The sequence below is a fragment of the Megascapheus bottae genome, chromosome 14 (genome assembly GCF_031878675.1).
Source record: "Megascapheus bottae isolate mThoBot1 chromosome 14, mThoBot2.hap1, whole genome shotgun sequence".
In the NCBI taxonomy this organism is placed as follows: domain Eukaryota; kingdom Metazoa; phylum Chordata; class Mammalia; order Rodentia; family Geomyidae; genus Megascapheus; species Megascapheus bottae.
This window is the reverse complement of record NC_143522.1, coordinates 6988541-7016120: the sequence shown is the minus strand read 5'-3', so window position 1 is coordinate 7016120 and position 27580 is coordinate 6988541. Positions and strand designations below refer to the sequence as shown.

At 47.3% G+C, this 27580-nt stretch overlaps 1 protein-coding gene across 3 annotated transcripts in view; it reads left to right on the top strand.

Moving 5' to 3' along the window:
* Nucleotides 1–23617, top strand: part of Tmem229b (transmembrane protein 229B) — a 42124-nt gene extending 18507 nt beyond the window's left edge. For 2 of the 3 annotated variants that reach the window (XM_090344329.1, XM_090344330.1), the window contains exons 2-4: nucleotides 10394–10548; nucleotides 16565–16649; nucleotides 21966–23617. In XM_090344329.1, coding sequence (XP_090200455.1) covers nucleotides 21987–22490 — 504 coding nt within the window. In that variant the 5' untranslated portion in view covers nucleotides 10394–10548; nucleotides 16565–16649; nucleotides 21966–21986 and the 3' untranslated portion in view covers nucleotides 22491–23617. Of the gene's footprint in view, nucleotides 1–8908; nucleotides 9016–10393; nucleotides 10549–16564; nucleotides 16650–21965 lie in introns of those variants that run through there. The other variant, XM_090344328.1, reaches the window with a different exon arrangement.
* Nucleotides 23618–27580: the final 3963 nt, after the last annotated feature.

The window sequence follows — 27580 nt, the reverse complement described above, 5'->3', positions numbered from 1 at the left end:
CCACCATCTACTTTGTTTTGTCTGTTGTGGGGCATGAACTCAGGCCCTGGGAAACTTGGGCATTGCACTTGTCAGGCAGGCATTTGGGAAAACATGGCCCATGTGGAAGAACCCGGATACACTAAGGTCCGCTCAGGTGAATCATCACATCTGAGCAATTCTTTTCCTTTTCCTGGTCACGAGAAACAAAAGCTTGTTTGTCATGCATGCAGATGACATAGAAGAATGTCATTGCACAAGCTACTCAGCTTTATTATACAGCACTGAGGTATAAAAAGGAGCCTAGTGTCTTCTCTGGGACTTTAAGCTGCCTTCTATAGAGTGGGAGGAGACAGCTTGGACTCACTGAAAGGTAAAGGGTAATACTGTGACTGCACTGGACAGCCCCCTGGAGCTGGGCCACAACCCTGGAGGAAGGATACCTGTTAGGCAACTGAGGAAAGGTGTCTTAGGAGTTTATAGGAAGAAGGATAAAGGGGGTCATGGGAGTTAAGTTGGATGCAAGGACTTTTTTCCTAAGAAGAGTAGAGTTTTGTTTCTTTTTCAGTTTTCATCTCATTGGAGGGTTGGTCATTGTTGAGGGCTTGGAGGTTGATGTAGATCAACAGAGAGGAGAGCGTTGAAGGTGGAGGGGATTCTAGGTGGAGGACTGGAGAGAAGAGACGGTGTGTGCTTGGGAACCAGCAAGTTATGGTCCACATGGACCAGTCTTGATAGGACCAAAGGTTAGTACAGGGAACAGGATTTACCACCTTTGGTTGTGTGTGTGTGTGTGTGTGTGTGTGTGTGTGTGTGTGTGTGTGTGTGTCCATGCACACATATATGTATGTGTATATCTGCATGTGCCAATACTGGGGCTTGAAGTAAGGTCTTATGCTTTTACTTAGCTTTCTCACTCAAAACTGGCACTCTGCCACCTCTACTTTTGGGGTTTTTTTCTTGTTAATTGGAGAAAACAGATCCTCATATTTGTCTGTCCAGGCTGGTTTTGAACCTGGACTTTTAGGTCTCAGCCTATGATTACAGGTATGAGCCACCATCACCTCACTTACCTTTGGCTTTGCAAATTGGTTCATTCACCAAAATCTTATGAATACCTATGTGTACTAGGCATTAGAAAAAAAGGAAAACAACCAACTCTCTCCTATGCTTTACTTCCAGCTAAAATAAATAAAAATAACCTCTCTAGTACTGAAAGTATACATGCTAGCTTAATTTAACAGCTCAGTTTGTCCTGATAGCCTGATTGTCCCTTAGTACATGACTAATACTTAATACTTTTAGTTATTGTTGGTTGTGGGGCTTGAACTCAAGGCCTGGGTACTGCCCCTGAGCTCTTTTACTCAAGGCTAGCAATCTACCACTTTGAGCCATAGCACCACTTCATTTTCTGGTTGGTAACTGGAGATAAGAGTTTTATGGACTTTCATGCCCAGATTGGCTTTGAATCATGATCCTCAGATCTCAGGAGCTGAAATTACAGGCGTGAGCCGCCTGCCCCTGCATGAATAATACTATATGTGTGTGTGTGTGTGTGTGTGTGTGTGTGTGTATGTGTGTATGTGTGTGTGTGTGTGTGTGTGTGTGTGTGTGTGTGTGTGTGTGTGTGTGTATGCATTGCATTCTGTTGTCTCTGTTGATTGTTTTCCAGGTAGAACTTCTGTTTTTAAACTTAGTTTCACAGCTCTGTTTTTTGTTTGTTTGTTTGTCTTTTGCTAGGCTCAGGCATAAGGGCTGAGCACTGTCCTTGGGCTTTCTGAAGGCTAGAGCTCTACCACTTGAACCACAGCACCACTTCCAGCCTTTTTCTATGTGTGGTACCGAGGAATCGAATCTCAGTCTTAGTGCATGCTAGGCAAGCACTCTACTACTAGGCCAACCTTCCTGACCACAGCTCTGGTTTTTGTCTTGTTATTGAGTAAACCCTGTGAGCTATGTCCCTTGTATCTTTGGGAGTTTTCTGATTATCTCTCTAATCTTTCTAATTATGAAAACTTAGTTCCATTCATCCCTGGCTGTAGACAGGTGGATGGGATGTGCCTGCTGGGTAGTGGCAGAGGTGACTCTAGGTGATCTCTTGCCTCTCTTCTCCAGTACCTGGGATGCAAGCGTGGCAAAGAGAGCAACTGGCCTGGCTGTTCTGGATCTTCTCTCTGCCTTCTTGCCATCTCAGCCCCCCGTGTGATCTGGGTGCATTTGCTGACTCTGTATTCGGACACCTGGGAGCTGTTCTTTGATGACAAACAAGGTCCACAGTCATGCTGACTGGGTTGGAATCTTAGCCCCACCCACTTATTAGTACTGTGACACTGAAAGCATGTAACCATTTTGAGTCTTATTTACACAGTGAGGTACTAATAGTCTCCAACTGAAAACATTTTTGTAAGAGCTAAATGAGATAATATAGAGCAAACTCTTTAGAACAAATGTTACATATGTGTATGTGAGGTCAGTGCTTTTATTGTCATTTTTATCATTTGATAGTTCTCCTGTATGTTTTCCCATCTGCCTTCTGACTTCAGGGAACCCTTATAATTCCTTCCAGTTTTCTGGTGCTACAAAAGATTTATTCTTCCTAAACGATGTCTTTTCTGTCATTTCTAGGGCTTTGGGGGAAGCAAATGCATGCCCTTGGCCATTCTGACGCAGGCCTGAATTACCTTTCAGTTATTTGCTTTCATGCTATATGTGCATGTGTTATTATTATCTGTAATAGATCCACCAAGGTGTGTCACATGCATCAACTGGACTGCCAGGCTGGCCCAGGGCTTGTCTGCGTCACCCAGTGTGCTGTGTCACCTGCCAGACAGACAGTGAGTTCTCAGTCTTCCTCAGGCTGGTGAGACTATCCTAATGGATGTAATGGGTCCTCTGTTTCCTTTGTCAAGAGGAATGTTAATTATTTTCAGCAGCCTAATTATGTGGCTAATGAGAGACTGACTGAGATAACATTCCCTTTAATTACTCTTGCCTAACTGCTGTTTGGAGCCACAATTTGAGCATGTTGCTGGGCTGGGCGTTTTCTAGGTAGATAGAGCTGTCCAGCAAGTGGCTGAGTAGGGAGCAGGGTTGCTGGGCATAGATGTTTAGTAAAAAAAAGTGCCTAGCACGGCTGGAGTCAGGGCTCAGCCCAGTGTATGCTAATCTTTCCTGTGGGTCCTATTGACAGGAAAGGGACAGTTTGAGTGGGGGTCAGGTGGAGCCTTCATACCTCCCCCAGGTCAACTGTCATTCTTCAATCTTTCCCAGATTGCCCTTCAGCCAAGTATTATCCAGCCCATACATATGCAGAGATAAGGAGGGCATGGTCCAGATGGCTTCCTAAAATAAGTATTATATTATACCCCTCTTCTCATTGCCAAAGAATGCCACACATTTGTGTTGTGAGTCCTGCCACACTTCCAGGTGTATCTGGTGTACAGTAGCCTTCCTGCAGTATGTTGGATACACTCTTAGGAGGAGGCTCTCCCCAGTCCATGGATGAGCTCCAGAAGACTCGAAGGGGATGGGTTGATTGAGGCACAATTGTCAACCATATGTGGCCCATTGCCATAGGCAAATCAGGTCCCTTTAGTTCCTGCCACCACAGCCCTGTCATGGGTGCTATAAGGGGACAAAAGCACTCATTTTCCAGCTGTCCCTTGATCTCTGAGCTTCCCTTGTAAATTAGGATGGCTCTCTCATCCACCTGAGGAGGTTGGTGAGAGGCCCATGTTTTGAAGGGCTGCCTGACACCTAGAAGGTCACCAGTAGGTATTGTAGAGTTGTTGGTTTCATTCCCTCATTGTTTTTTCAATTGAGAGGGATGCTGGTGGCTCATGGCTGTCATCTTCACCACTCAGGATCTGAGGATTGAGGTTCTGAGCCAGCCTTGGCAGGAAAATCTGTGAGACTTCTATCCCCGATTAAACAATAAAAAGCTAGAAGTGGATGTGTGGCTCAAGCAGTAGAGTGCCAGCCTACCGTCTGTGAAGCCCTTGGGTTTGGTCTTCAGAACCAAAAAATAGAAATCTAGCAGCCAGTGTCACAGTTTACTAATCCCCTTCAGTTCAGGTAAGGCTTAATACCTGGGAACCATCAGATCTTGAGATTTTTGTCCCATGGGGGAAATGGGAAGGTAGATAATGAAAAAGATACAGCTGTCCTCTGTGGCCATTGCACAGAGGCTATGCACGTAGGGAAAGGCATTACCTGTGAATTTGTCTTCTTTGCCTTTGCCATTGTATCTTGTTTGACCTTCACAGTTTAACCTTGATATGACATGGGGAGTAGGCTCTATAAAGATATAGGGCCATAATCAACCCACCATCCCAGGTGACTTCTTTAATGAAAAGTATTAGGGCAGAGAGGACTCCATTATGTTCATCAAAATGGCCCTGTTTGTGAGTGAAGCCAAGTTTGGAGCTCAAACAGAGCAAAAGTCAAAACAAAACAGACAAACAAGAGCCCCCAAAACAGAACAGAACAAAAACACTAAAAATGAAACTTGCCTAGTTGAGAAATTTGACCATCTCTAATCCTGATTTTCCTGAAGTTCCTATAAACAGTTTAATTACTGCTTGACCGTGAGGAACTTTCCCGTGAGTGACTTCACGTGGACGTTTTAGCCTGGTGTGTTGGGGCTAGTGCTGGGTTTAGTTCATGGCAGTAGCCTCTTGTAGCATTCTTTTTCATTCATTCCAACCAAAATCCCAAGATTGGCTACAACTGGCGCATACAGCCATCCCCAGCCTAATCATGGAGCCAGAATGGGTGATGTTTCCCATGACTGTGCCCATTCCTTGTCCTTACTGGATATCAGAACCACACTGATACCAACTACCTTGGCCTTGCTATTTTCCTTCCTTCCTTCCTTCCTTCCTTCCTTCCTTCCTTCCTTCCTTCCTTCCGTCCTCTTCCCCACTTTGTATAAACTAGAGCTTAACATACACAAAGCATATACTCTTAACACTTGGCCGTACTATTTCTCAAACTGTTTACCTTTCACTTACATAAAAATCTTCTCACCTACTATTCCCTCTTGCCTAAGCTCCTTGAATGATTTCTTCTCATCTTGCTTATCCATGCCTGAATGCTACCAATCTCTTTTTCTCCAGCTGGACATGGTAGAACACTAACGTGTAATCACTAGGTAGAGGCAGCTGGTTGAAAGTTCTAGGCCAGCTCAGGACAGAATTAGCAGACCCTTCAAATAGGGTTTGGAGCATGGCTCAAGTGGTTGGAGCAACTGCCTAGCAAGTGTGAACCCCTGGGTTTAACAGCCAATGCAGAAAGAAAAAAAGAAGGAAGGAAGGGAAGAGGAGAAAGACTTGCTTTCCAGAATCCAGCCCTTTCCCTTCCTCACAGCATAATATCAGAAATTCTGGTATGTGATAGATTGTTTATTCCTTCGTCATCCAGTTCCATCAATCTGAAGAAGAGGTAGGGGGCGGGGCAGGACATTGTCTTATTCACACCTTGTGCTGTGTCTGTCCTTCCATAAGTACTGCTGGAACACAACATCTTGAATACCAAGGTTCTTGAGCCTAGTACAAGAAATCTCTGGAGTGGCTTAATTGCATAAGCAGAGCATTAGTGCCACCCTGTTGGACCAGTCCAACCTTACACTGCAAAAGACCCTCAGGCTTTCTGCCTGCTCCGAGAGGTAATGAAGGGCAGAGTCCTTGTTGTTCCTAAAGGCGGAAGACACCCTAAGGACATGAACAGTTGTAGGAAGAACCCAGATAAACTCCAGGTCACAGTTGGAGGAGAGTGTGAGGTCAGTCTCTCTTGTTTTCTGGCTGGCAGGAGAAGGTTTGCTGGTCTCATGTGACAAGGCTTCTAGGGCCCCTGGCTGTGGCCTGATAGGATCTGGATGGGGGATTATTGCTGAAGGGAGGTAAGGAAGCTCTTTACTGTAACACATGCCTCGCTCTGGGAAAGTGGCCAGGCAGCTAATTAGAGAGCCCAGCAGCTGTCCAGCCTTTCAGGCAGCAAGCAGGAGCAACTCAGTGCCAAGGAGTAGGACGGGGTGGGGGAAGGAAAGAGGCCAGAGACCAGATGCCCAGGTGTAGCTGTTGGCCCTTCAGGGTTTGCTCACAGAGGTTTGCGCAGAGAAGCAGTTAAGGTACAAGAAGCTAGATGGGAAGGAAGAAGGAAGGAAAGGAAGATGATAGACAAGGTGGCCTCCAATAAAAGAGAAGATGGAGGTGTTGTGAGGGGTAAGCTGGGAAATCTACCTGTCCAATCCTAGAGTGAGGGAACCAAGTGGGAGGACAAGGACAAGTGCAGTGGGGCCCCAGCTGCCATCTCCACCCACTTCCCTGTCTCTTCCTTGCTTCTAAGGGGACTGGGCCAAACACCACTTGTCCTCTGTAGGACTGAAAGACCAATAGCATTTACAGCTGTGCATGGTCACTTTGTGGTCTGCAAAGTTGCCAACTCCATTAGCCTTCAGGGCTGGTTTTACTACCAGGATGAGTAAAAGCAATGGCTCTGGGTCATGTGAGAAGAACCAGGGGCTTTGAGGAACAAGAGGGCTCCCTAATGGGTCTTTGGGAATCTTCTTTTTACTTTGTGGGCTCCTGGATCGGGGAGTATATATAATAAGAGATCTATTTGTTATTTGTCCAGTCTCCTGTCACAGAATCCTTAAAACCTTGGAATTTCCTGAGGGAGTGAAGAGCCTTGTGTTATTGATAATGGGACCTTTGGGTTACACTTGAGTTTTTACAAATAAAGCATTTAGGTTGGACCCCTCACCTAGCCTGGGCTGGGCCAGTCACCAAAAGAGCAAAGGATGAGATGAGAGTGTTAGACCACCCAGCCCCATCTACCTACCTCTAAGAAAATGAACTCTCTAAGGTCAGCAAAAGAAAATAGTTTGGCCAAGAAACCTGAAGGGGGACTGAAATTTGACAAATCGTTTGAGGGTACTTCATGCCAAAGAAACCAAGATCGTCTTATATAGCTCTAACAAATTAATGACCTCAATAGATTAGTTATATACATAGTACTGCAAAGTAGTTCATACATTAGTTGGCGGTCTTCTCAAAGCCCCCAGGGAAAGTAATAATAATATATGACAAACGTGTTTAACAATGTTATCTATGTAGTATTTAATAGAATAGTTATTCCTGATGATGAGAATGTGCATTCGCATACCTGTGTGGATTCTGTCAGCAAGATAATTGTTCTAGTTTTTTCATTTATGTTGTACTCAAGAACATTTCACATGACTTCTATCTTTTTATAAAAGTATAATTCAATATTCCTAACCAAAGGTCAATTGTTTTCGCTTCTGTTTCTTTTTCCTGCATTGTATAGTGAGCAGAAAATTAAAGTTTCAGTAAATCAAAATCAAAGAAAAAAAAAAAAGAAAATGAACTCTCTAGAATCAATATTTGCTGGAGCTCCCAGTGGTTGAACACAGAGAGATGCTGGGGGGGGTGTGGCAGAATGTAAAGCCTGTTCCCATACTTTCCTACATACAATTCTTTCATAAGGTTGTCCCAAGAACTGGACAACCAGGTAGAGATCCAAATAGGAGGAGTCATGGGAATTCTGATTGCACTCAGCCTATCAGAAATGCACGTGTTAACCCATTACTGCTTGTGAGTGGCATTTGCAGGAGCGGCATCATGAGACTGAGCCCTCAAAATGTAGCATCCAGCACCCTGAATTCTAGAATAAGCAGAAGTGGGAAGTCCCATACATTTGAGCAGGATTCTGTTTATGGGGGAGAGTGTTTTATCTTTTGGGGGAGGTTTGGGAAGAAGAGGATAGGAAGGTAAACAGGACAGTGTTTGTCTGTGGTACATTCTGGCTCCAGTTTTAGGTCCAGGACATGGAGATGGGGGCTGGGGAAGATTTAAGTTCCAGTCAGAGAATTGGACTGAATCCTGCAAGCCCAGCTTACCCTAAATAGTTACAGAGGAGAAAAAAATGATGCAGAGGAATTTCCTGCCAGCAGCTGTTGGTTAAATCTCTTTGGAAAATCAATCCTTGTGAGTGAAAACTGGCAGTGCCTTTGAGATTGCCTGCTCATTGTAGAACTAACACAATAGGCATTATTATTTTTCAGTCTGAGCTGGCCGGGACCCCTACCCATCTAGGAACTTGAAATGGACCCAGGAATGCCTATCTAGAGTGCTCTGCTCCTACCTCAGCCCTCCCTGTATGAGGGATTGAATTTAAGGCCTTGTGCTTGCTAGGCAAATGCTCTACTATGTGAGCCATACTTTTAGTCCTCTCTGTGTATGGGTTTTGTTTTTTTTTTTTTTTTTTTTTTTTTGCCAGTCCTGGGCTTGAGCTCAGGGCCTGAGCACTGTCCTTGGACTTTCTCAAGGCTAGAGCTCTATCACTTGAGCCTCAGCACCACTTCCGGCTTTTTTCTATGTATGTGGTACTGAGGAATCGAACCCCGGGTCTTCGTGCATGCTAGGCAAGCACTTTAACCACTAGGCCAAACTCCCGGCACAACTTGAGTTTTTAAAGTACAACAGGCTCTCTGTTCCAAGGGCTCTTCACACATTCCTGTTCCCCACAGACCTCTAACCGGTATCCTGTAATCCACCAGGAGCTGCATCATGAACTCTATCCACTGGCACTTGCTCCTTAGGGACTGGGAGATTCAGAGAGAGGTAGGGATAGCTTATGCTCTGAAAGGAAAAGGTGGTGTTACATTAGCATCTCATCCACCCCCTGGGCAAAGGCTTGCACTTTAGGAAACAGACCAGGTATCCAGCCAGAGGCTGGCTCTTGGAGGGGACCATTATGCTGTGACCATTGTGCCTACATCTTTCAGGACAGGAGCTCAGCCAACAGCAGGCTTCTAGGCCTGACTATAGCACCACCAGATTCCGCTGGCAGGATGTGGTCTTTGGTTTCCGTTTCTGTTTAGTCTTGCACTTCACTGTGGCCTTCTGAGGGCCCCGGGGAAGGAGAAGGGCTCCTGAGTAAGACTAACATCTCAAGCCATGTGTCACGGTGGTGCTGGTAGTAGGGGCTATCAGACATACTTCTTCCAGCTGATAGGTACGTGCCAGGGTGACCCTTGCAGACTGGGAGGGGGAGGAGGATGAACAGGTGGGGGTGGGCTGGAGGTTCCTGTTTGTGGAAGGGCTAGGGAGGAACAGGCAAGGCCAAGCACAGCCACCCACTGCACTTCACACTGTCTTTCACTTTTCTTGACACAATGGCCTCAAGGGGAGGCCCAGGGGCACCCCAAAACACACTTGTCCTCAACCCCCCTCCTTTCACTTCTTGGCTCTCCTGCCACAAAAGTTATCAGCTTAGGGGACAAAGGGAGAGGATTTGTTTCTGTTCAAAGACTGGAGGAGGGAGAGGGAAGGGGCTGGGTAAGGTCATACAAGCTGGCACCTCTGTGGCCTAACCTCTGTGAGTGGGCTGTCCACGGGGGAGGGGGAATGGGGCTGCCAGCAGCCACACACTGTTCTCACTGACGCTGCCTTGCTGGGTCGAGCTCTCCCCCTGTGCCTGTGCAAGCTCTGTAGCAAGCTGGTTCTCAAAGGAATGTCTGAGATACAACAGAAAACAATGTTGACCTCTCCGTCAAATGGTCAAGTCTTAGCTGGCACACATCTTGGTGTCGCACATCTGTAACCCTAGCTACTTAGGAGGCTGAGATCTCAGGATTTGTGGTGTGGAGCCAGCCTGGGCAGGAAAACCCAGGAGACTCATCACTAATTAACTACCAAAAAAGCCCAAGTAGAGCTGTGGTTCAAGTGGGAGAAAGCTGGCCTTGAGCACAAAAGCTCAGGGAAGGACATTACCCGGGCCCTGAGTTCAAACCCCAGGACCTGCACCAAAAGACCAAAACCAAATGGTTAAGTCTTGAGGATGTTATTAAAAACATATATATAGTAAAAGGCCTTATGAAAAATATTAGGATGATAACTTGCAGGTAAGGAGTTTTAGCATATCTTTTGTTTTCCTTTTTAAATTTTTCTGTATGTGATTATATTTGATTCCCCAAATTCAAAGACAGATGTCCTACGGTATCTGCCTTCCATAAGGTTCTCAATTACTTTTGATAACAGATGTCCCACTGCGGGGTAAAGGTGAGTGTCATTTGAAGCTGAGAATGAATCTAGATTCTAAAATTATAATGTCTCAGGTTTCTAAGTGTGTACACACTTATTCACTCATAACACAGAGGCCCTCAGTCTTGACCCCATGTGTGGATTGGCTAAGAGCCAGCCCAGGCTCTCATGGCGTGACTATCACGAGTCCTGAGCAGATAGGCAGGCAGCAGAGCTAGATGGCAGATTCCAGGAGAGGAAGGGAACTGGTGGCTTGCTACAGAGCCCTGGGCCTAGGACCTGAACTCTGGCTGGTATAGTGGCTCAGGGTTGAGAAGATTACTTACAAAGGCCTCTTCTTTTGTTCCCAGGGATGTCTGGAAGCCAAGGATCGGCTGAGCCCTGGGGCTGATGCTTGGCTACATTGCTGAGCCCCAGTGTGGCACCGAGGGGAAGGTTAAGCCAGGGCTTGCCTGCATCCTGATCCCGATGTCAGTTCTGAACCAGCCACTCAAGACTGTGATAAGTGAGTATGTTTTGGCACCAAAACATGAAAAATAGCCATGCCTCTTCATCCATCCAGCCCCTCATCTGAAATGGCAGGAGTTCAGGGATTTCAGTTCTAGCTTGTCCGAGGGTTTGTCATGTGGCTGTAGTTCTAGAATGGCTAGGCAGAGTTGAGCATTTCAGGCCATGTCACTGTTGGAGCCATCTTACAGCCACCTGATATCTAAAAACTGGGTCAGACCCGGTCTGGCTGACATAAATGATGCCAGGTACTAGCACCTGGGAGAGGCCATTCCAATATTCTTTCTGATCTTGTGTATTTGTGTACTTGTGTACTTGGGCATCAGGTTTTACTTCTGTACTGAGGGATTTGTGCCTGTCCTTGAATAGAGATTCTTTCCAGCACTATGAGCCATTCTTATTGTACAGGCCAAGGGCCCTCCTACAGAAGGGAATTTATGGAGACTTAGCTGCCAAAAAAGGTGACCCCTAAAAAGATGGCTTCCACACAAGGGCTATGGCATGGTTTAAGTGGTAGAACACCTGCCTAGCAAGAAAGATGCCCTGAGTTCAAACTCCAGTACTGCAAACAAAATAAAATGAAATGAAAATGACCTTCCAGGAAGCCAGGAGGAACAAGTAAGTCCTCTTGCTTTCAGCAGCACCTCTTCCTAAGACTAGAAAACTCACACAGGATAAAAGGCCCCTGACTAAGGAGCCACTCCTGTCTTCATTTAATCCTTCTCCCCTCGCCCCCACCCCCCCCACGCCCGCCCCACCCCCTGTAGCCTCTGCCTCTAAGTTTACTTTGGTGCTTAAAAAAAAAAAAACAAACAGCAATTGGCTATATTCCCAAACCCCAGAGGCCCATCTGGCCTGAAGGCTGTTGTGTCTGTACAGAGCAGACAATCCAATAGTGAGGTCTGAGACCAGCAGGAAAGGAGCTCCTTGCAAGGCAGGGCAAACAGAGTTTGTCCTTTGGTGGTCTTACATGGACAGGCAGACTTCCAGGAGCCTGTAGGCTGGTCCATGGGAGCCCAGGGCCTCTGTGCAGAAGCCTTCAGGGAGATGGAAAAGGGGTCACTTGGTTATTTCTTGGCTGTGGGTAGATCTTGACTCTCTAGGTAAGTGTTTGTAGCTCAGGACCCAGAAGCTGTTTCACGCTCAGCTTTGTGTAGATCTGTAGCCTGAGTGCTATGAGCGAGCATGGACTAGAGGGGAATTAGGAGTGGGGAGTCAGCCATGAGGCCATTGAGGGAATGTAGTCACTCAGATGTGAAGTCTACCCCCCCTCCCCACTATGACAGAGGTCCTCTGAGAAATCTACAGCATGGTCCTTAAGACTATTGTACACCTTGATCTAGTGATTTCACACCTGGACTAACTCATTACTCACATTGCAGTAGATCCAGGGGTGGGGTGGGGTGATACATACCTGTAGTCTCAGCACTTGGGCATGCTCAGGCAAGCAGATGGTAATTTTGAGGTTGGCCTGAGCTACATAATGATGTACTACTATCTAACATGAAAAAAAAAAAAAGAAAAAGAAATCTTTCATTAGAAAATAGTCTCCCTTGAAGCAAATGGCTTTTGTAGGTATACAGGGCATTTCTGGGGTATCATCTGTAATAGTGGAAATAGTGGAATAGTGGAAATGGGAAAGAATTGTCTCCTTTGGGTATCTTGGTTAATTACAGCTTTTGTCTTGGTAGAATATCACATAGTCATTTTGATAATGAGCATCTAAGCTCTATTACAACTTGGAAAAACAGTTATAATAAAAATGGCAGGTCACAGAAAAGCATGTTGTGATCACTGTGAAACTCATACATGAGGAAGGATTATATAGAAGAAATGATGGTGGCTATTCTTTGCCTCTCTATAGTGTGTGGATTGGATTCTTTTTGGTTTTGCCAGTCCTGGTGCTTGAACTCAGGGCCTGAGCACTATCCTTGGGCTTTCTCGAGGCTAGAACTCTACCACTTGAACCATAGCACCACTTCTGGCTTTTTCTTTTCTTTCTTTCTTTCTTTTTTTTTTTTTTGTGGGTCATGGGGCTTGAACTTGGCCTGGGTGCTGTCCCTGAGCTCTTCAGCTCAAGGCTACCGCCCTACTCTTCAGCCAAACCCCAGTTCCTGTTTTCTAGAGGTCAATTGGAGATTAGAATCTCAGGTCCTTTCGTGCCATGCCGGGCTGACTTAGAACCTTGATCCTCAGATCTGAGCCTCCTGAGTAGCTAGGATTACAGGCATGAGCCACCACTCCCGACTACTTCTAGCTTTTTCTAAGTCTGTGGTACTGAAGAATCAAACCTGGGTCTTTGTGCATGGTAGGCAAGCACTTTACCAGTAGGCCAAACTCCTGACCCCTGGATTGGATTCTTTAAAGCTAGTTAATTGGATCAACTATAGTCATTAAGAGTGACTTTTTCTAAGATGTGGGATTGAGGAGGCTTTGCTTGCTAAGTCATTCCTTTGTATAATGTTTAAATTTCGGCTGTGAACTCATGTTGTTTTAGTAATTGAAAAAAAAAACAATAAAGCTATTTTTAAATGCTAGAATTAAAAATGTAAGGGCTGTATTCCCCGAGATGAGGAAAGGAGACAGGCTGAGCCAGCTAATGGCTCAGTGTTTAAGGGTTTGGGCCTGTTTAAGCACAACCATCCATCCATCTACCCCACAAGTATTTTTAGGTATTGTTACCAGGCACCATTCTAGGCAGAGAAGTTACCCAGCAGTGAAGAAAGCAAAGCTCTGTCCTCCATGGCAATTTGGGACAGACCATAAATAAGCAGCAAAATACTGTGAAGAAAGTTAGATGGTAGAGTATAACTGGGCATGGTGGTCCAGACCTGTAATCCCGCCTTCAGGGAGCTGAGGCAAGAAGATTGCAATTCCAGGCTAGCCAGGGATAGATAGTAAGACCCTGACTCCGAATAGAAAGAGGGGAAGAAGTGAGTAACAGGGAGGCTGTGTTGGAATGGGGAATCAGAGAAGGTCTCAGGTGACAGCTGAGCTGAGAAGAGTAGCCAACAAGGTGGCAATCACATGCAGAGCTGAGAAGAGCATTCTAGTCAATACTCAGAGACTCAGCCTGTGGCCCCCCTGCAGGTGCCCTTTGCACCCTGATCCCTGTGAACCTGTGAACCTCTGAGTGAGGACTGGCTCTGCCTGCCAAGCCCACTTGCCCCCTTCACCCATCCTTCCAGGCAGGCATTTGCTTACGGTCTGAGTCCTTCTATAGTCCAGTGTGGAACAGTAGTTTCTGCTACTCTGGCTGCTGAGCAGATGGTTCCTCTGGGCAGTGTGCACCCAAGCCATTGCTCTTGGCTGGCATTTCCACGTCAGGGCTGGCAGTAAGGAAGGCTCTGGGTAATGTGCCTCCTGGTGAGAATGGCTCCTACTCTGAAGCGCTGAGGGCCGACATGGTCCTGTGAGGGTCAGCTTTGACCTTGGAAGACCTCTGTGTAGTTCCTCTCAGAGCTGGAGCTTTTAGTATCTCTGGCACCCAGTTCTGAACTTCAGTGATGGTCCAGCTAGAAGCACACCTCCAACTCCTTGTTGTTTCTCTAGGTGCCATCTGAACCTTCCAGAAGCAGAAACTCGGAAGTGGTGGTCCTTAGAGGAGCCTGTAGTCAGCCTTTGGGATCGTGCAGGTGCTGACTGGGGTTAAAGGTTCTGGTGTCCAACTTATGGGGTTTAATTCACACCCCAGCCATGTATAGCTATAAGAATACAATCTAATTATTTAGATTCTCTCTACCTCCCTTCCCCCTCCCTGTAAAATAAGCTAATACACAGAAAGTATTGAAGACTTCCTAATTACTATTATTGTAACTTGGGAGATGAGAGGACCCCCCCCCCCATCTGTTCAGGGCAATGCCCGTAGTAAGCATATCCAGCCAGTGGTCTTCCCCTTCCCTTTTTGACCCTGGAGAAAGGCTTTCTTCCCCACTACTTTTGCTGCTGGTTTACCTTAAAATTCCTTCCTTCCTTCCTTCCTTCCTTCCTTCCTTCCTCCTTATCTTCCTCTCTCTCTCTCTCTCTCTCTCTCTCTCTCTCTCTCTCTCTCTCTCTCTCCTTCCTTTCTTCCTTCCTTCCTTTTTTTTGTCCATCATGGGGCTTGAACTCTGGGCTTGGCACTCTACCACTTGAGCTACAGTGCCACTCCTGGTTTTCTGGTGGTAATCTGGAGATAAAAGTCTCATGGACTTTCATGCCTGGGCTGGCTTTGAACTGTAATCCTCAGATCGCAGCCTCCTGAGTAGCTAGGATTAGAGGTATGAGCCACTAGCACCTGGCTCTTTTTTTCTTTTTGTGCCAGTCCAGGGGCTTGAACTCGAGACATGAGCGCTTTCCCTACTTTTGTTTCCCTCAAAGATAGCACTCTTCCACCTGAGCCACAGTTCTAATCCTCACTTTTTGGTGGTTAATTGGAGATAAGAGTCTCATAGACTTTCCTGCTTAGCCAGGCTTTGAACCATGATCCTCAGACCTGAGCCACTCGCACCTGGGGATTTTAGAACTTTTAACTTACCCCAGATAGGGGACAATGGTCTTTTCTTTGTTGACTCTCCTCATCCCCAAGCACAGACCTATCTAGGGACTGATGTGGGGTCTTTGAAGCTGACTCTCCCTATTTTGGCCTCCCGGTCTCTTAGAAGGGCTGTATGTCTCCCTAGAACATGGAACTGTTGTGATTCAGTGCTGGGGGGTGGGGAGGGAAGTGAATCGTGTGCCCAGACTAAATGTAAGCAGGCAAGTCTATTTTTCCAGGAAGATGCATCTTGGGACAAATATTCCCAGAGTCATTGTGTTGTGGGCGCTCAGCTTCCTGGAACAAGATGAGAGTTTTTTTGGCAAAACCAAAGACAATTACTCCATCTGGCTTTGCCTACAGCTTGTCTTAGTCTCTTAAGGCCATCTCTTCATCAGTCTCTGCTGCCTGCTCTGCCCTCACTTCTCTCTGCCACTCTCTGGTACAGCTTAGCAGACTCTAAGAGCAGCAGGTATGATTCTCCTCTTGACTTCCCCACTTTGCCATGAGAGGTAGTTCTCTGACAAGTCACCCCGAGTTCTGGCCCTTCACAGGGATGTCCTGTTCCCAGGCCCTCCATCAGGCTTCTCAGAATCATTATCTCCCAAACTTCTGTGTGTTAGGTCATCATTGCTTTCCAAAAGCTTTTCTCCTGCTTCAAGCCCTGTCCACGCATGCCTACGCCACTTGAAATTTCTTTCCTGAGCTATCCCCTACTTGTAAAACAGTCTTCAGATGGCTGTGTTTGTCACCAGGAGAAAGAAGCCCCCACCCACCAAACTGCTGGTTCCTCTTGCTGTAGAACTACCCAAGACTCTGATTCCCAGGCCAAGTAAGGAAGTACTGGAAGGGGTCCAGGAAAAAGGTTCAAGGAGATGAGGGCCCAGAAGAGGGTGGTGAGCCTGTCCCCGCTCAGGGTTTAGGCACAGCTTCCGTGATTGTCAGAAATAAGGTTGGCTAGCCAGACACCTGTGCCTCAGCCTATACTTCTTGACTCAGGAGGCTGAGATCTGAAGATCACAGTTTGAAGCCAGCAATTCCTGTCAGGAATGTTCATGAGACTCTGGTCTCCGGTGAACTACCAAAAGGCTGAAAATGGAGCTGTGGCTCAAATGGTAGAGTGCTAGTCTTGAGCAAAAATGAAGCTTAGGGACAGCACCCAGGTCCTCAGTTCAAGCCTCAGGTTGGTCTCAAATTCCTGATCCTTCTCCTTTATCTTCCTCCATGATTACCAGCATGTACCACCACACTGGCTAGTTCAAGTCTCAGAACTAGCACCAAAAAAAGGAAGGAAGGAAAGAAAGGGAAGGAAGGAAAAGGAAGGGAGAAAAAGAACAAATAATAGGCTTGGGAGTTGAGTTCTGAACATACCACTCCAAGCCAGAGCCCCAGCTTGAATTGTAGTATCTCCCATCCCCACCCTACCCCTTGAGCATCCCAGCCCCAGCTACTGTCTCATGTTCCTCTGCCTGACCTCCCATCTTCTGTCCCCAACCAGGTCTTTCAGTTGACCTCATTCGTCTTGAGAGCACCAGCTGTGTTTTCCCAGCACCACCCTTCAGACAAGATCTGACCTTGCCTAGGTATGCTTCCTTCTTATCTTCCCAAGTGCTTCCTGCTGCCCAGAATAAGAACCCAGGCCTAGGGCTCCCCCTGTTTGTCCTCTACTTCTCCCTTTTGCTCTGAGCTTGTCCTCTTTCACCCTTTCCTCAGAGGCAAGGAGGGCAGGGTTCAAAGTCAGCATCAACACGAGGTGGGGGGGCTGGCCTGAGTAAGATCCACACAGTCATGTCAGGCTGCTGTAGAATACTGACTGGGAAACACCTTCCACAGCCCAGGATCCTGGGAGCCCCTCGCCCTTGCCCAAGGTGGACCAGGATCTGTGTGCAGGGTGGGCAGGCAGCTCCAAGTCCAGGAGCCAAGTCATGGCAGGAGGCCAAGGGCTCTCCATATCCCTCTGCCTGGACCACAGGTCTCGGGGTAGTTGGCTTCTTCCTCATTTCCTGGGCACCGATTGTTCTCTCCTTGCCCAAAGAGAGGTTTCAGGATAAAGCAAGCATTTGAGAAGCTGTTCTTGGCATGCCCACCCTCTTATTCTACCTTCTTTCCAAGCCTGATCCTCGGGGCTGGCCCTTCACCCCAGCTTGGTCACAGGGAAGTAGGCAGTTCACATTTGCTCTCCTAGGCTGTGTGAGAGGGTTACTGTTTCCACAGCGTTGCTTTGTTGGCTGACTTGGCACTCTGAGGAGGGTGCAGACCTTGCAGCTGGCAGGGAAAGCTGTCCTGAGGCTGGTGAGGACAAGAGCACAGTGACCCTTCCTCGGGAAGGAGATGGCCCTTGAAGCAGGAAAGGCTATCTAGATGCCTGGCTCTGGGCCAGGAAGGGCAGGACCCATTGGGAGAAGTAGCTATATTGAATAGTATATGTCTGTGAGTTCATTCAACCTCACAAGACCCTGCGGGGGAGGTTAGTTATTCTTACTGTACTTTTCCTATAAGGAAACGGTGGCTTGGGGCATTCAGGTAACTCCCCCAAAAGATCCCACAGAGGGAGACTCAGGCAGGACTCTGGCCCAGGCAGTTAGGATCTGGGCCTCTGAGCTTGTCCACATCTGTCCCTTGATTGTGGTTCACTGCCAGGGATGACTCGTAAAAGAACATGCATTCATTTGACAGGACTTCAGATCTCCTTAGGTCTGTTTGTGTGGTAAAGGTAGAGTATACACAGGAAAAAAAAAGTAACAAAACATCACATGGGATCTAACCATCTAGAGATACTTGTTGCTAAATTTTTTTTGTATCTTTACATAGATGTGCACCTTTGTAAAATCAGATATGTGTTCTAAGTCCCTCTTCTTTTACCATTTATATGAACTATTTCAGCAGCTGCTAATGCTAGCCTCAGATAAATCATAGCAAAGTCAGTACTATGTGTCACACAGGTAAATGAGGGGTACAGAGGTGGCAGAGAGGGCAGTGAGGTAAAAAAATTTGAATTGTCCTTTATTATTGAGATTTTTTTTTTTGGTCTGTTGTGGGACTTGAACTCTGGGCTTGGGTGTTGTCCCTGAGCTCTTCAGCTCAAGACTACAGCCCTTGAACAACACTGCCACTTCCAGTGATTAAATGGAAATAAGAGTCTCACAGACTTTTTTTTTTTGGCCAGTCCTGGCTTGTACTCAGGGCCTGAGCACTGTCCTGGGCTTTCTCAGGACTAGAGCTCTACCACTTGAGCCACAGCACCACTTCAAGCCTTTTCTGTATATGTGGTACAGAGGAATCAAACCCAGGTCTTTGTACATGCTAGGCAAGCATTCTTACCATTAGACCAAACTCCTGACCTCTTCAGCCACCACGCCCAGCTATTATTGAGATTTTTGGAAAAGAAATGTAATGTTAATTTTTTTTAATCAACTAGGCATTATGCCTATAATTCTGGTGGCTAAGATCTGAGGATCCAGGTTCGAAGCCAGCTCAGGCAAATGAATCTGAGAGAAACTTATTTCCCTCCAAAATATTGTTTAATCAACACACAGTAACTATACCCGTTCCTAAGGTGTAGTGTGACAGTATGATGTATGTAATGTGTAATGAACATATCGAGATAGTTACCCATCACTTTAAACATCTGTCATTTCCTTGAGAACATTCAAAATGCTCTTTACTAGCTATTTTGAAATAAGCCAATTAATTGTGGTCAATCATAGCCATCCTACTATGCTATAGAATATTAGAAGTCAGTCCTCCTGCTCACATACATTCCTATAACTGTTAATCATGCTCTGTCCCTCCTCCTTCCCTCCTTTTTCTTGGGGGGGGGGTTGGTTGTGGGGCTTGAACTCTGGGCCTGGGTGCTGTCCCTGAGCTCTTCAGCTCAAGGCTAGCACTCTACCACTTTGAAGCACAGCTTTACTTCCAGTTCTCTGGTAGTTAATTGGACATAAGAGTTTCACGGACTTTTGTGCCCAGGCTGACTTTGAAAGGCCATCCTCAGATCTAAGCCTCCTGAGTAGCTAGGATTATAGGCATGAGCTACTGGCACCCAGCTTCTTCCCTTCTTGATCAGAGTGTTGAAAGCACTTATCACTGGGCTTTTTTTTTTTTTTTTTTTGCCAGCCGTGGGCTTGAGCTCAGGGCCTGAGCACTGTCCTTGGACTTTCTCAAGGCTAGAGCTCTACCACTTGAGCCTCAGCACCATTTCTGGCTTTTTTTTCTATGTATGTGGTACCGAGGAATTGAACCCTGGTCTTCGTGCATGCTAGACACGCACTCTACCACTAGGCCAAACTCCCGGCCCCAGCACTGGGCTTTGTTTACCACATGCTGTCCTTACCATGTCCACCCCATGTACTGAATGACCTATGGAACAGAGGGACAGACCCCAGCTCAATTTCCCTAGCCAAGCATAGAATAGAGAGCTTCAGATGACTCAGATTCTCATCAACATGCCAGCCAAGATCTAATCTGTACACATGTGAACTGAGTAGTAAACTATAGGTGATTCAGGTCACCAAGTTTGGGGATGATCTGTCAGGTGGCATTTGGTAACTGAGAAACATCTTCATTTCTTTGTGTGCTGGGCACCATGCCAGGCTCTGAGATTCAGCGCTGAACCAGACAGACAGGCCTTACTCTCTGGAGCCCAGGGTAGAGTGGGGAAATGGCAGAGCAGGCTGGATTTACTCATGGCCTCTGAGTGCTTGGTGGTTCCATCAGTCAGGATGGAATCAGAGGAAGAATGATTGAGTTTGATAGGAAAGGCGTTCAACGCGCTGTGGGACATTGAGTCTTGAGACTGAAGTTACCAATATAATACAACAATATAATCTGTACCAAAGAGAAAGACATAGGAAGTGTTGTGGAAATTTAGAGGCAGAAAAGAGGATTTGTGGCTAGTGGTGAGGAGGAGACATTTTTGTCTGAAAATCAATTGGACACTGGGTTTGAACCTATAGAGGTGAAAGGAGAAGGCATATACACAGAATAAACAGGACACACATCAGACTAGGGCAAGATCACGAAGTCTTGAATGTTAGACCAAGAATGCTATAGTGCTTCATTAGGAGATGGGCAGCCATTGAGTGTTTCTGAGTAGAGTAGTGACATGATGCACACTTGGTGTGGAGACAGTTATATGCAATGGGATGAGTTTTGAAGTAGAAATCAAGATATACTGGTTTAAGTAGCCAGGTATGTTTGCACGTGCCTTTAACTAGTAACTGGAAGGCTGAGAAAGATTCAGAGTTCAAGGCTAGCATCAAAACTTGTCTCTGAACACACACACACATACACACACACACACACACACACACACACACGCACAGAAAGAGAGGGGAGGGGATCATTTCTAGTCTAAGCTCTCCCATTTATTCAATCAGGATGTAAGGCAAATGATGATGCTTCTCTAAGCCACACTGTTTCACTCATGAAATAGGAATAAAGCTATATGTGCTTTATATGAATCCTAATTAAGAGCCAATGAAAACAAGTATAATTAAAGTGCTAGGAAGAATATAAAGTACTGCATAAGTGCTCAAGCCCTGAGTTCAAATCCCAGGGCCAACACAGCAACAACAATAAAAATGCTTCAGTACATAGAGTGGCATCTGATAATGAGCCAGGTGAGTCGTCCAGACCCTGTCTGGTAGAGGGCAAGAAAGCTAGAGACCAGTTGACCAGGACAGACTTCAGGGAGCAGGATAAGATGGGAGCCAGACCATGCAAACTAGTGAGGTTTGAAAAGGAAGGGGAAGGAGAAAAGGGAAACACTCTGTTAGCCCACTGCTTCTCCTCAATACTTGAAACGTAACCCCAAGACTTCATCCAATGTAGGCGTTAAAAACAAAAGTGAAATATCAGCCACAGGTGCTGCATCTTAATCCTAGCTACTCAGGAGACTGAGAGCTGAGGATTGTGGTTTGAAGCCAGCCTGGGCAAGAAAATCCATGAGACTCTTATCTCCAATTAATCACCAGAAAACCAGAAATGGAACAGTGGCTCAAAGTGGTAGAGCACTAGCCTTGAGTACAAAAGCTAAGGGACAGCGCCCAGGCCCTCAATCCAAGCCCCAAGACCAACCAAAACCACCAACAGAAGGTATTTCCCTAGGATGGCCTTTGTCAGGAAAATAGGGGGGAAATGTTGGCAAAGAAGCAGAGGAAATAGGAACACTTGTGCATTGGCCCTGGGATGTCAATTGTGAAAAGCAGTATGTTAGAATAACTATAGAATTTATCATGTAATTCCACTTCTGGCATGGACCAAAAGATCTGGGTCTGGAGGAGATGCTCGTACACCCATCCTCACAGTACCACTATTCCCAGCAGTTCATAGATAGAAGCAACCCGGGTGTTTATGAACAGATAGGCAGATAAACAAAATGTCCCATTGAGTAGAGTCCATCTGATGGAATTTATTCAGCCTTCTAAAGGAAGGGGAGCCAGGTGATAGTAGCTCACACCTACAATTCTGGATACTCAAGAAGCTGAGTAGTTTGTAGTCCAAAGCCAGCTGGGGCAGAGAAGTCCAGGAGACAGGTATGTATTGCTAACTAGCAAAAAGCCGGAAATGGAAGTGACGCTCAGGTGTAGAGCATCAGCCTTGATTGAGAAAGTCAAAGGAGAAGATGAGGCCCTGAGTTCAAGCCCCAATACAAAAAACAAGGGTGGGGGGCCTCATTCAAACACATGGCTACAACATGGATGAACCTCTAGAACATGTTGCTCCATGTATGTGTATGTGGGGTACTGGGAGATGGAAAGAAGTGGGGGGCTGGGGGAGGAGTGGGGGGAGTTAGAGCTCTGGCTGGGAAGATAGAAAGGTGGGTTTGAAATGTCTGGTCACTGGCCGAGGGAAGACAACCGGGTGACATCCTTCCCTATGTCTTCCTGTGTCACCAGCAACAGGCCCCACTTGGCACCATGGCCTCTGCAGAGCCCCTGACGGCGCTGTCCCGCTGGTACCTGTACGCCATCCACGGCTACTTCTGCGAGGTGATGTTCACCGCGGCCTGGGAATTCGTGGTGAATTTTAACTGGAAGTTCCCGGGCGTCACGAGCGTCTGGGCCCTGTTCATCTACGGCACCTCCATCCTCATCGTGGAGCGCATGTACCTGCGCCTGCGCGCGCGCTGCCCGCTGCTGGTGCGCTGCCTCATCTACACGCTCTGGACCTACCTGTGGGAGTTCACCACGGGCCTCATCCTGCGCCAGTTCAACGCCTGCCCTTGGGACTACTCCCAGTTCGACTTTGACTTCATGGGCCTCATCACCCTGGAATACGCCGTGCCCTGGTTCTGTGGGGCCCTCATCATGGAGCAGTTCATCATTCGCAACACCCTCCGCCTGCGCTTTGACAAGGACGCTGAGCCCGGGGAGCCCAGTGGCTCTCCAGCCCTGGCCAACGGCCACATCAAGACTGACTGAGGAGGGGGGCGTCCGACGACAAGGGGGAGCCTGAGGAGGGGGGAGGGCCTCTCACGGAACTCTGACCCTGAGGCCAAGCTAGTGGAGTTTCCCCCTTCTGTTCAGCACAAGCCCAGTGCTCCTGCTGGGCCTTAGCCTTGGAGACCAAACGGCCCCCATTTTCTTTGTGGAAGAATGATACGGGGGGAAACAGAAGGACTTTAGAGAAGGGCCATGAATCTCAGCCCAGCCCAGCCTACAACGGTGGGACTGACTACCAGGATGGACTTCAGAAGCAGTGGACCTGTGCTGGCTAAGAAACACTGAGACTGGGGTTGCAGGTGGGAGGCAAGCCCAAGAGGGCTATGGCTGCTTCTGTAGCCGCCTGCCCACCTCTCATATGGATTTCTCTGGGCTTTGGCTGGTTCCATTAGGCAATATTCAGGTGCTTGCTTGCAACCAATACCTCCCTGGGGGCCTCTACCCTGCACCCTCAGACAGACTGGGCAGCCAGGAGGCTGCTCGGTGGCTGAGATGGTTTGCAAAGGCTGGGAAACCATCTTCTGCTCCTCTCTCCTCCCCCAGGGCCCCATGCTGCTCCTTCAGCCCTTTGGGCCTCTTCCCCTGCCTCCCACCCCACCCCCACCCCCATGGTGCTGGATTCCCACCAACCTTGGGCTTTTGGAGGTTTTCATCCCCGTGTGTTTGGTGGTGTTTCTCCTTCTCTTATGTTCAAGGCCTTTGCCACTAGCCGCCCTTTTCTCCATGTCAGTCACTGTACCATCCCATGTTCTAAACCCCCTCACCAACGCAGCCGCTGCCATAGGTGAAGCCCTGAAACAGACCTCCACTGCTTTCCTGTAGCTTCCCCACATCCATTCCCTCACTGGCCTGATGCCCAGGGGAGGTTCTAAGTTGTCTCCCTGTCACGGTGGGGAGGGGACAGTGCTTTCTCCTTGCTGAGGCCGTACTAAAAGTAGTTCTTACTCCTCGGTGCACAGCTCAGCTGAGAGGGGCCCTGTGAATCCCAGTGGAAACTTAGAGACAAATTAGTTCCATGGGGGGAATGGCAGAGCTCTAGATCAATTGATTTTCAAGCCCATCAGCTTCCTGGGGGCTGGAGGAGCCAGTTGGGAGTTCTATGGAAATGAGGAACAGAAAGAGGACTCTTTGGAGCCTCCCTCCATAGTAATGGTTCTGATTCTACCATGGCCCCAGCTCTGCAGCGAAATCTCAGGGCTGGGCCATTCCCTCCCTTCCCAGGTGAGCCATTGAGTTTTGTCCCTCCAACAGTATTATCCCTGCCACACTCGTGGGCATTGTCATCGTGGTCAGTTCCCCTTTCCTCCATGACAGGTCCATTGCTGGCAGTGGACGGGTAAGATCTTCATTCCAGGCCCTCTCTGGCTCTGTCCCTCATGCTTTGAGGGGAAGGGTTCATAAGAAAGTGGGCTATCCTGGGAGACGGTCTCTTGGTCCCACTAGGATTAGAAGGTGAAAGGTAACCTTCCCTTTCTTTTTGAATTTAGATAATTAAAAAAAAATCTCCTCCTGGGTGGTTCTGCCTGGGTCAGAGAGACTGCACTGGCCAGGGGCAGCTCCCAGCTAGTGCCTGGATCCAGAGAAAGGCTTAGAGACTTGGCCTTTGGTAGCATTTTTTCCCCTGCAGTTCTTTCTGGGAACAAGTCACAAAGTGGTTCTCAGTCTGTTTCTCAAATCCCAAACTACACACTGTAGGTGGTTAGCCCTGTATTTGATCTTGTGACCCCAGTTACTAGGCATCTAGGGCTTCTAGTATTCAGATTTTTTTGATGGAGGGTGGTATTTGCTTTCTATCTGTAGGTGGAAAGGATCCCTAGTTTCCACTGGACAGTGGTTTCCAGGCTGCTTCCCCTAGCTCTGTGTTATCAATACCTTGTAATCTCCTGTATTAACATCCTCCTTCAACACATGAATCTGGTGATCAATTTGCTGGGCTCTTGCTAGCATAAGACCTCCCTAATTCTTAGCCAGAACAAAAAGTTCTGGGAGGACCCACCAGGTCTTACCACTCAAGATGTTGCCTTGTGGGCATTCCCTGGCACCAGGCTCTTTCTAGGGCCCAGAAATCCCAAGCCCCGGAGTTCCTGGAGTGGGCTTGTATGCCTGGCAACATTCAGCATCATGGATCTGCTTCGTTTAGGTGCCCCTCCCCCCAGTTGCTCCTATGACTCCTTATCGAGAACAGAACACACCCCTCCCCCCCACCTCCCACCAGCTAAGGGAGGCTGTACTCCATGGCCTGACCGCAGGAACTGCAAGCTTGGATCTCTCTGCAGGCAGCTCAGACTTCAACTCGACTGTGTATCTTCTGGGCTCCGTTTCCTTAGTGCCCAGGGCTTAGAAGTTCAGTGTGATGCTAGTCCTGACTTTGGTAGCATTTGGGGAGTGCTAGTGCAGAGTAGGCTGCCTCTTATGAGCCTCTGGAATCCTGAGCCACTCTGCTGGCCATGGCAGAATCTCCAAGTTACATATCACAAATGTGCATGGTTGAGCTGCTTTGAATGTCTGCTAGGCCTCCTGCCCTGTCCCTTCTCCCATGTCAGCCAGTCATGATGGCCTGTGCTTATTCACAGCAATAATATATAGGGAGGGCCCTTTGTGCTGGCTGCTAGCTTACTCTGTATGGGTCTTCTAGGGAGGCAGTTTGCAGGGTGGGTCCATGAGGATGTGTGTTTATGAAGCTCTGGGCTGTCCAGAAGCTGGGAGCAGGAGGTAGCCAGATGCCTGGGCTCTGGTAGCCAAGGCCACCCAGACCTGGCAGAGCTACAGGCCTCAGCTTTGGGAGGGAGCCTTTGAGGTGAGTGGGGCTGTTGTCCCCAGCTAGTCAGCCCTTAAGAAAGGCACATGACTGGTTCGTGAATCCATTGCCTGCTGTGTCTCTGTTGGTCTCTGTCTCTTCTGTTTCATATCTGTGCACATGAAATATACTGGTGTTGTGTTCAAAAACCAACTCTGACCCTTCTCTTCCACCAGGGAGCTCTCTTGGGCTGTGGGAGGGGCCAGACCCTTCCTGTCCTGCTTGACATCCTCCTGACTCAGGGAGGGATCCTGGGAGGCACGGAAAGGTCGAGCTCCCTGCCTGTCCTCACTAGCTCTGTTCTGACCCTCTTGAGTAGCCTTAATTCACCTCACCAAATCCCCAGCCCATGCAGAGCAGGATCGGGTCCAGGCCTTCTGTCCTAAGAGACAAGGAGATGAGGACACCCAGGTAGGACACACATGCACTTGCTCACAAGATGAGCTCCTGTTGAACACATTCACCATGACCTGGGATGTCTCATGTGGTGAGAGGGCCTGAAGGAGGAAGCTGGCCGTGACTCAAAGAGCTAAGAGCCTTTACATTGCATTCAAAGTCTAATTTGGAAGAAACAAGAGTTCTGTGCTCCCTCACAACTGCTTTCCTTGAGAAGTGCCTTTGAGGGAGAAGCTCCTTTCCCTATACCTCCCCCATCCTCTTTGCCCCACCTTAGGCCTTAGCCAACTTAACTACTTCTAGGAAGAGGCTGGGAGATTTAGAAGTTGCCCAACTTGCTCAACTAACCCAAATGATCTGGATCCTGTGCCGTGTGTAGCTAGGTGATAGAACTTGACAGTGTTTCAAATCACCAAGAAATCACTTTGCTGCTTCCTGTCCCAATGCACTTGATGGTATTCATTTTTTTGAAAGCTGTTCCCTTTAAAAAATGAGCTAGGTTTATATAAGGCTAGCTGAGCACCAGTGCCTCCTACCCATAATCCTAGCAGGAGGCTGAGACCTGGAGGATCATGGTTAAGAGTTAGTCCGGGGAAAACAAAGCTGTTTCCACTTAATTGAAAAATGCTGGAGTGGAGGTGTAGCTCAAGTGCCAAATGTGAGTGAAAAGGCCAAATGAGAGGGAGAAGCCCTGAGTTCAAGCCAAAAAGAAAAAAAGTTCCCAACAGTTATTTATAGGTAAGCATGTTATAGGCAAACATGAAAAATATGAAGCAGTCTACTTTATGAAGCTTTTTAAAAAGAGGTAAGAGACAGGGCCCAGAGGGAACTCAGAACTCAACTAGCCAGGGAAATGGGTGACTTTCTTTCTTGATGGTTCTTTTCCACTTCTCTTCTACCTTTCCTCACCACATCCAAAGAAACCTTCTAAGGATAATGCATTGACATAAATGCCCCAAGAGAGCTAAGAAACAGGCAAGGACCTGTATCTTCTGAAATCTACCCACTCTTTACCAAAACCTAACATTTAACAAGAGTGAAGAAATGACCATCGCCTTGCTGCCTGAGTGGACATCTCAGAGGGTGCATTGTGCTCTGATACAAGGAAGGAACAAGTACATTGTTTTTCCTTTTTTCCTTTTTTTTTTTTTTTTTTTGGTCAATTGTGGGGCTTGAATGTGGGACCTGGGCACTGTCCTTGAGCTTTAATTTATTTATTTATTTATTTTTGCCAGCCCTGGGCTTGAGCTCAGGGCCTGAGTACTGTCCTTGGACTTTCTCAAGGCTAGAACTCTACCACTTGAGCCTCAGCACCACTTCCAGCTTTTTTCTATATATGTGGTACCAAGGAATCGAACCCGGGTCTTTGTGCTTGCTAGGCAAGCATTTTAACCACTAGGCCAAGTTCCTGGCCCCTGTCCTTGAGCTTTTATAGCAGCTGTGGCTTCTTCTGTTGCTGGCACTCTAGACATAGGTATTGACTGTAGCCAGGCAGTGGACCTATGACTTCTCTCATATTCTAATTCTAGCGGCTGCCATTATAACCCTATTTTTTTCTGAAGAAGTTTATTACCAACCATTTGGAAATCTTGGATTTACCAAACACATATGATTATATTACATTATATGACCTGAATTCCTAGGCTCAGGTGATACTCTTTGTCTCAACCTTCCAAGTAGTTAAACTACAGACCATGTACCAGAGTACAGAGTTTCACAAATATTTGTTTCAAAACTTTTCCAGGAGGACTTTTCAAATCTAGAACTTATGATCCTCTTGGCCTCTGCTTCCCCAGTGCTAGGGTTCTAGAAATCACCACCACCAAAGGAGCTCTGGTGGCATTAGAGTCCATTCATATGAATACTATTTACAAAT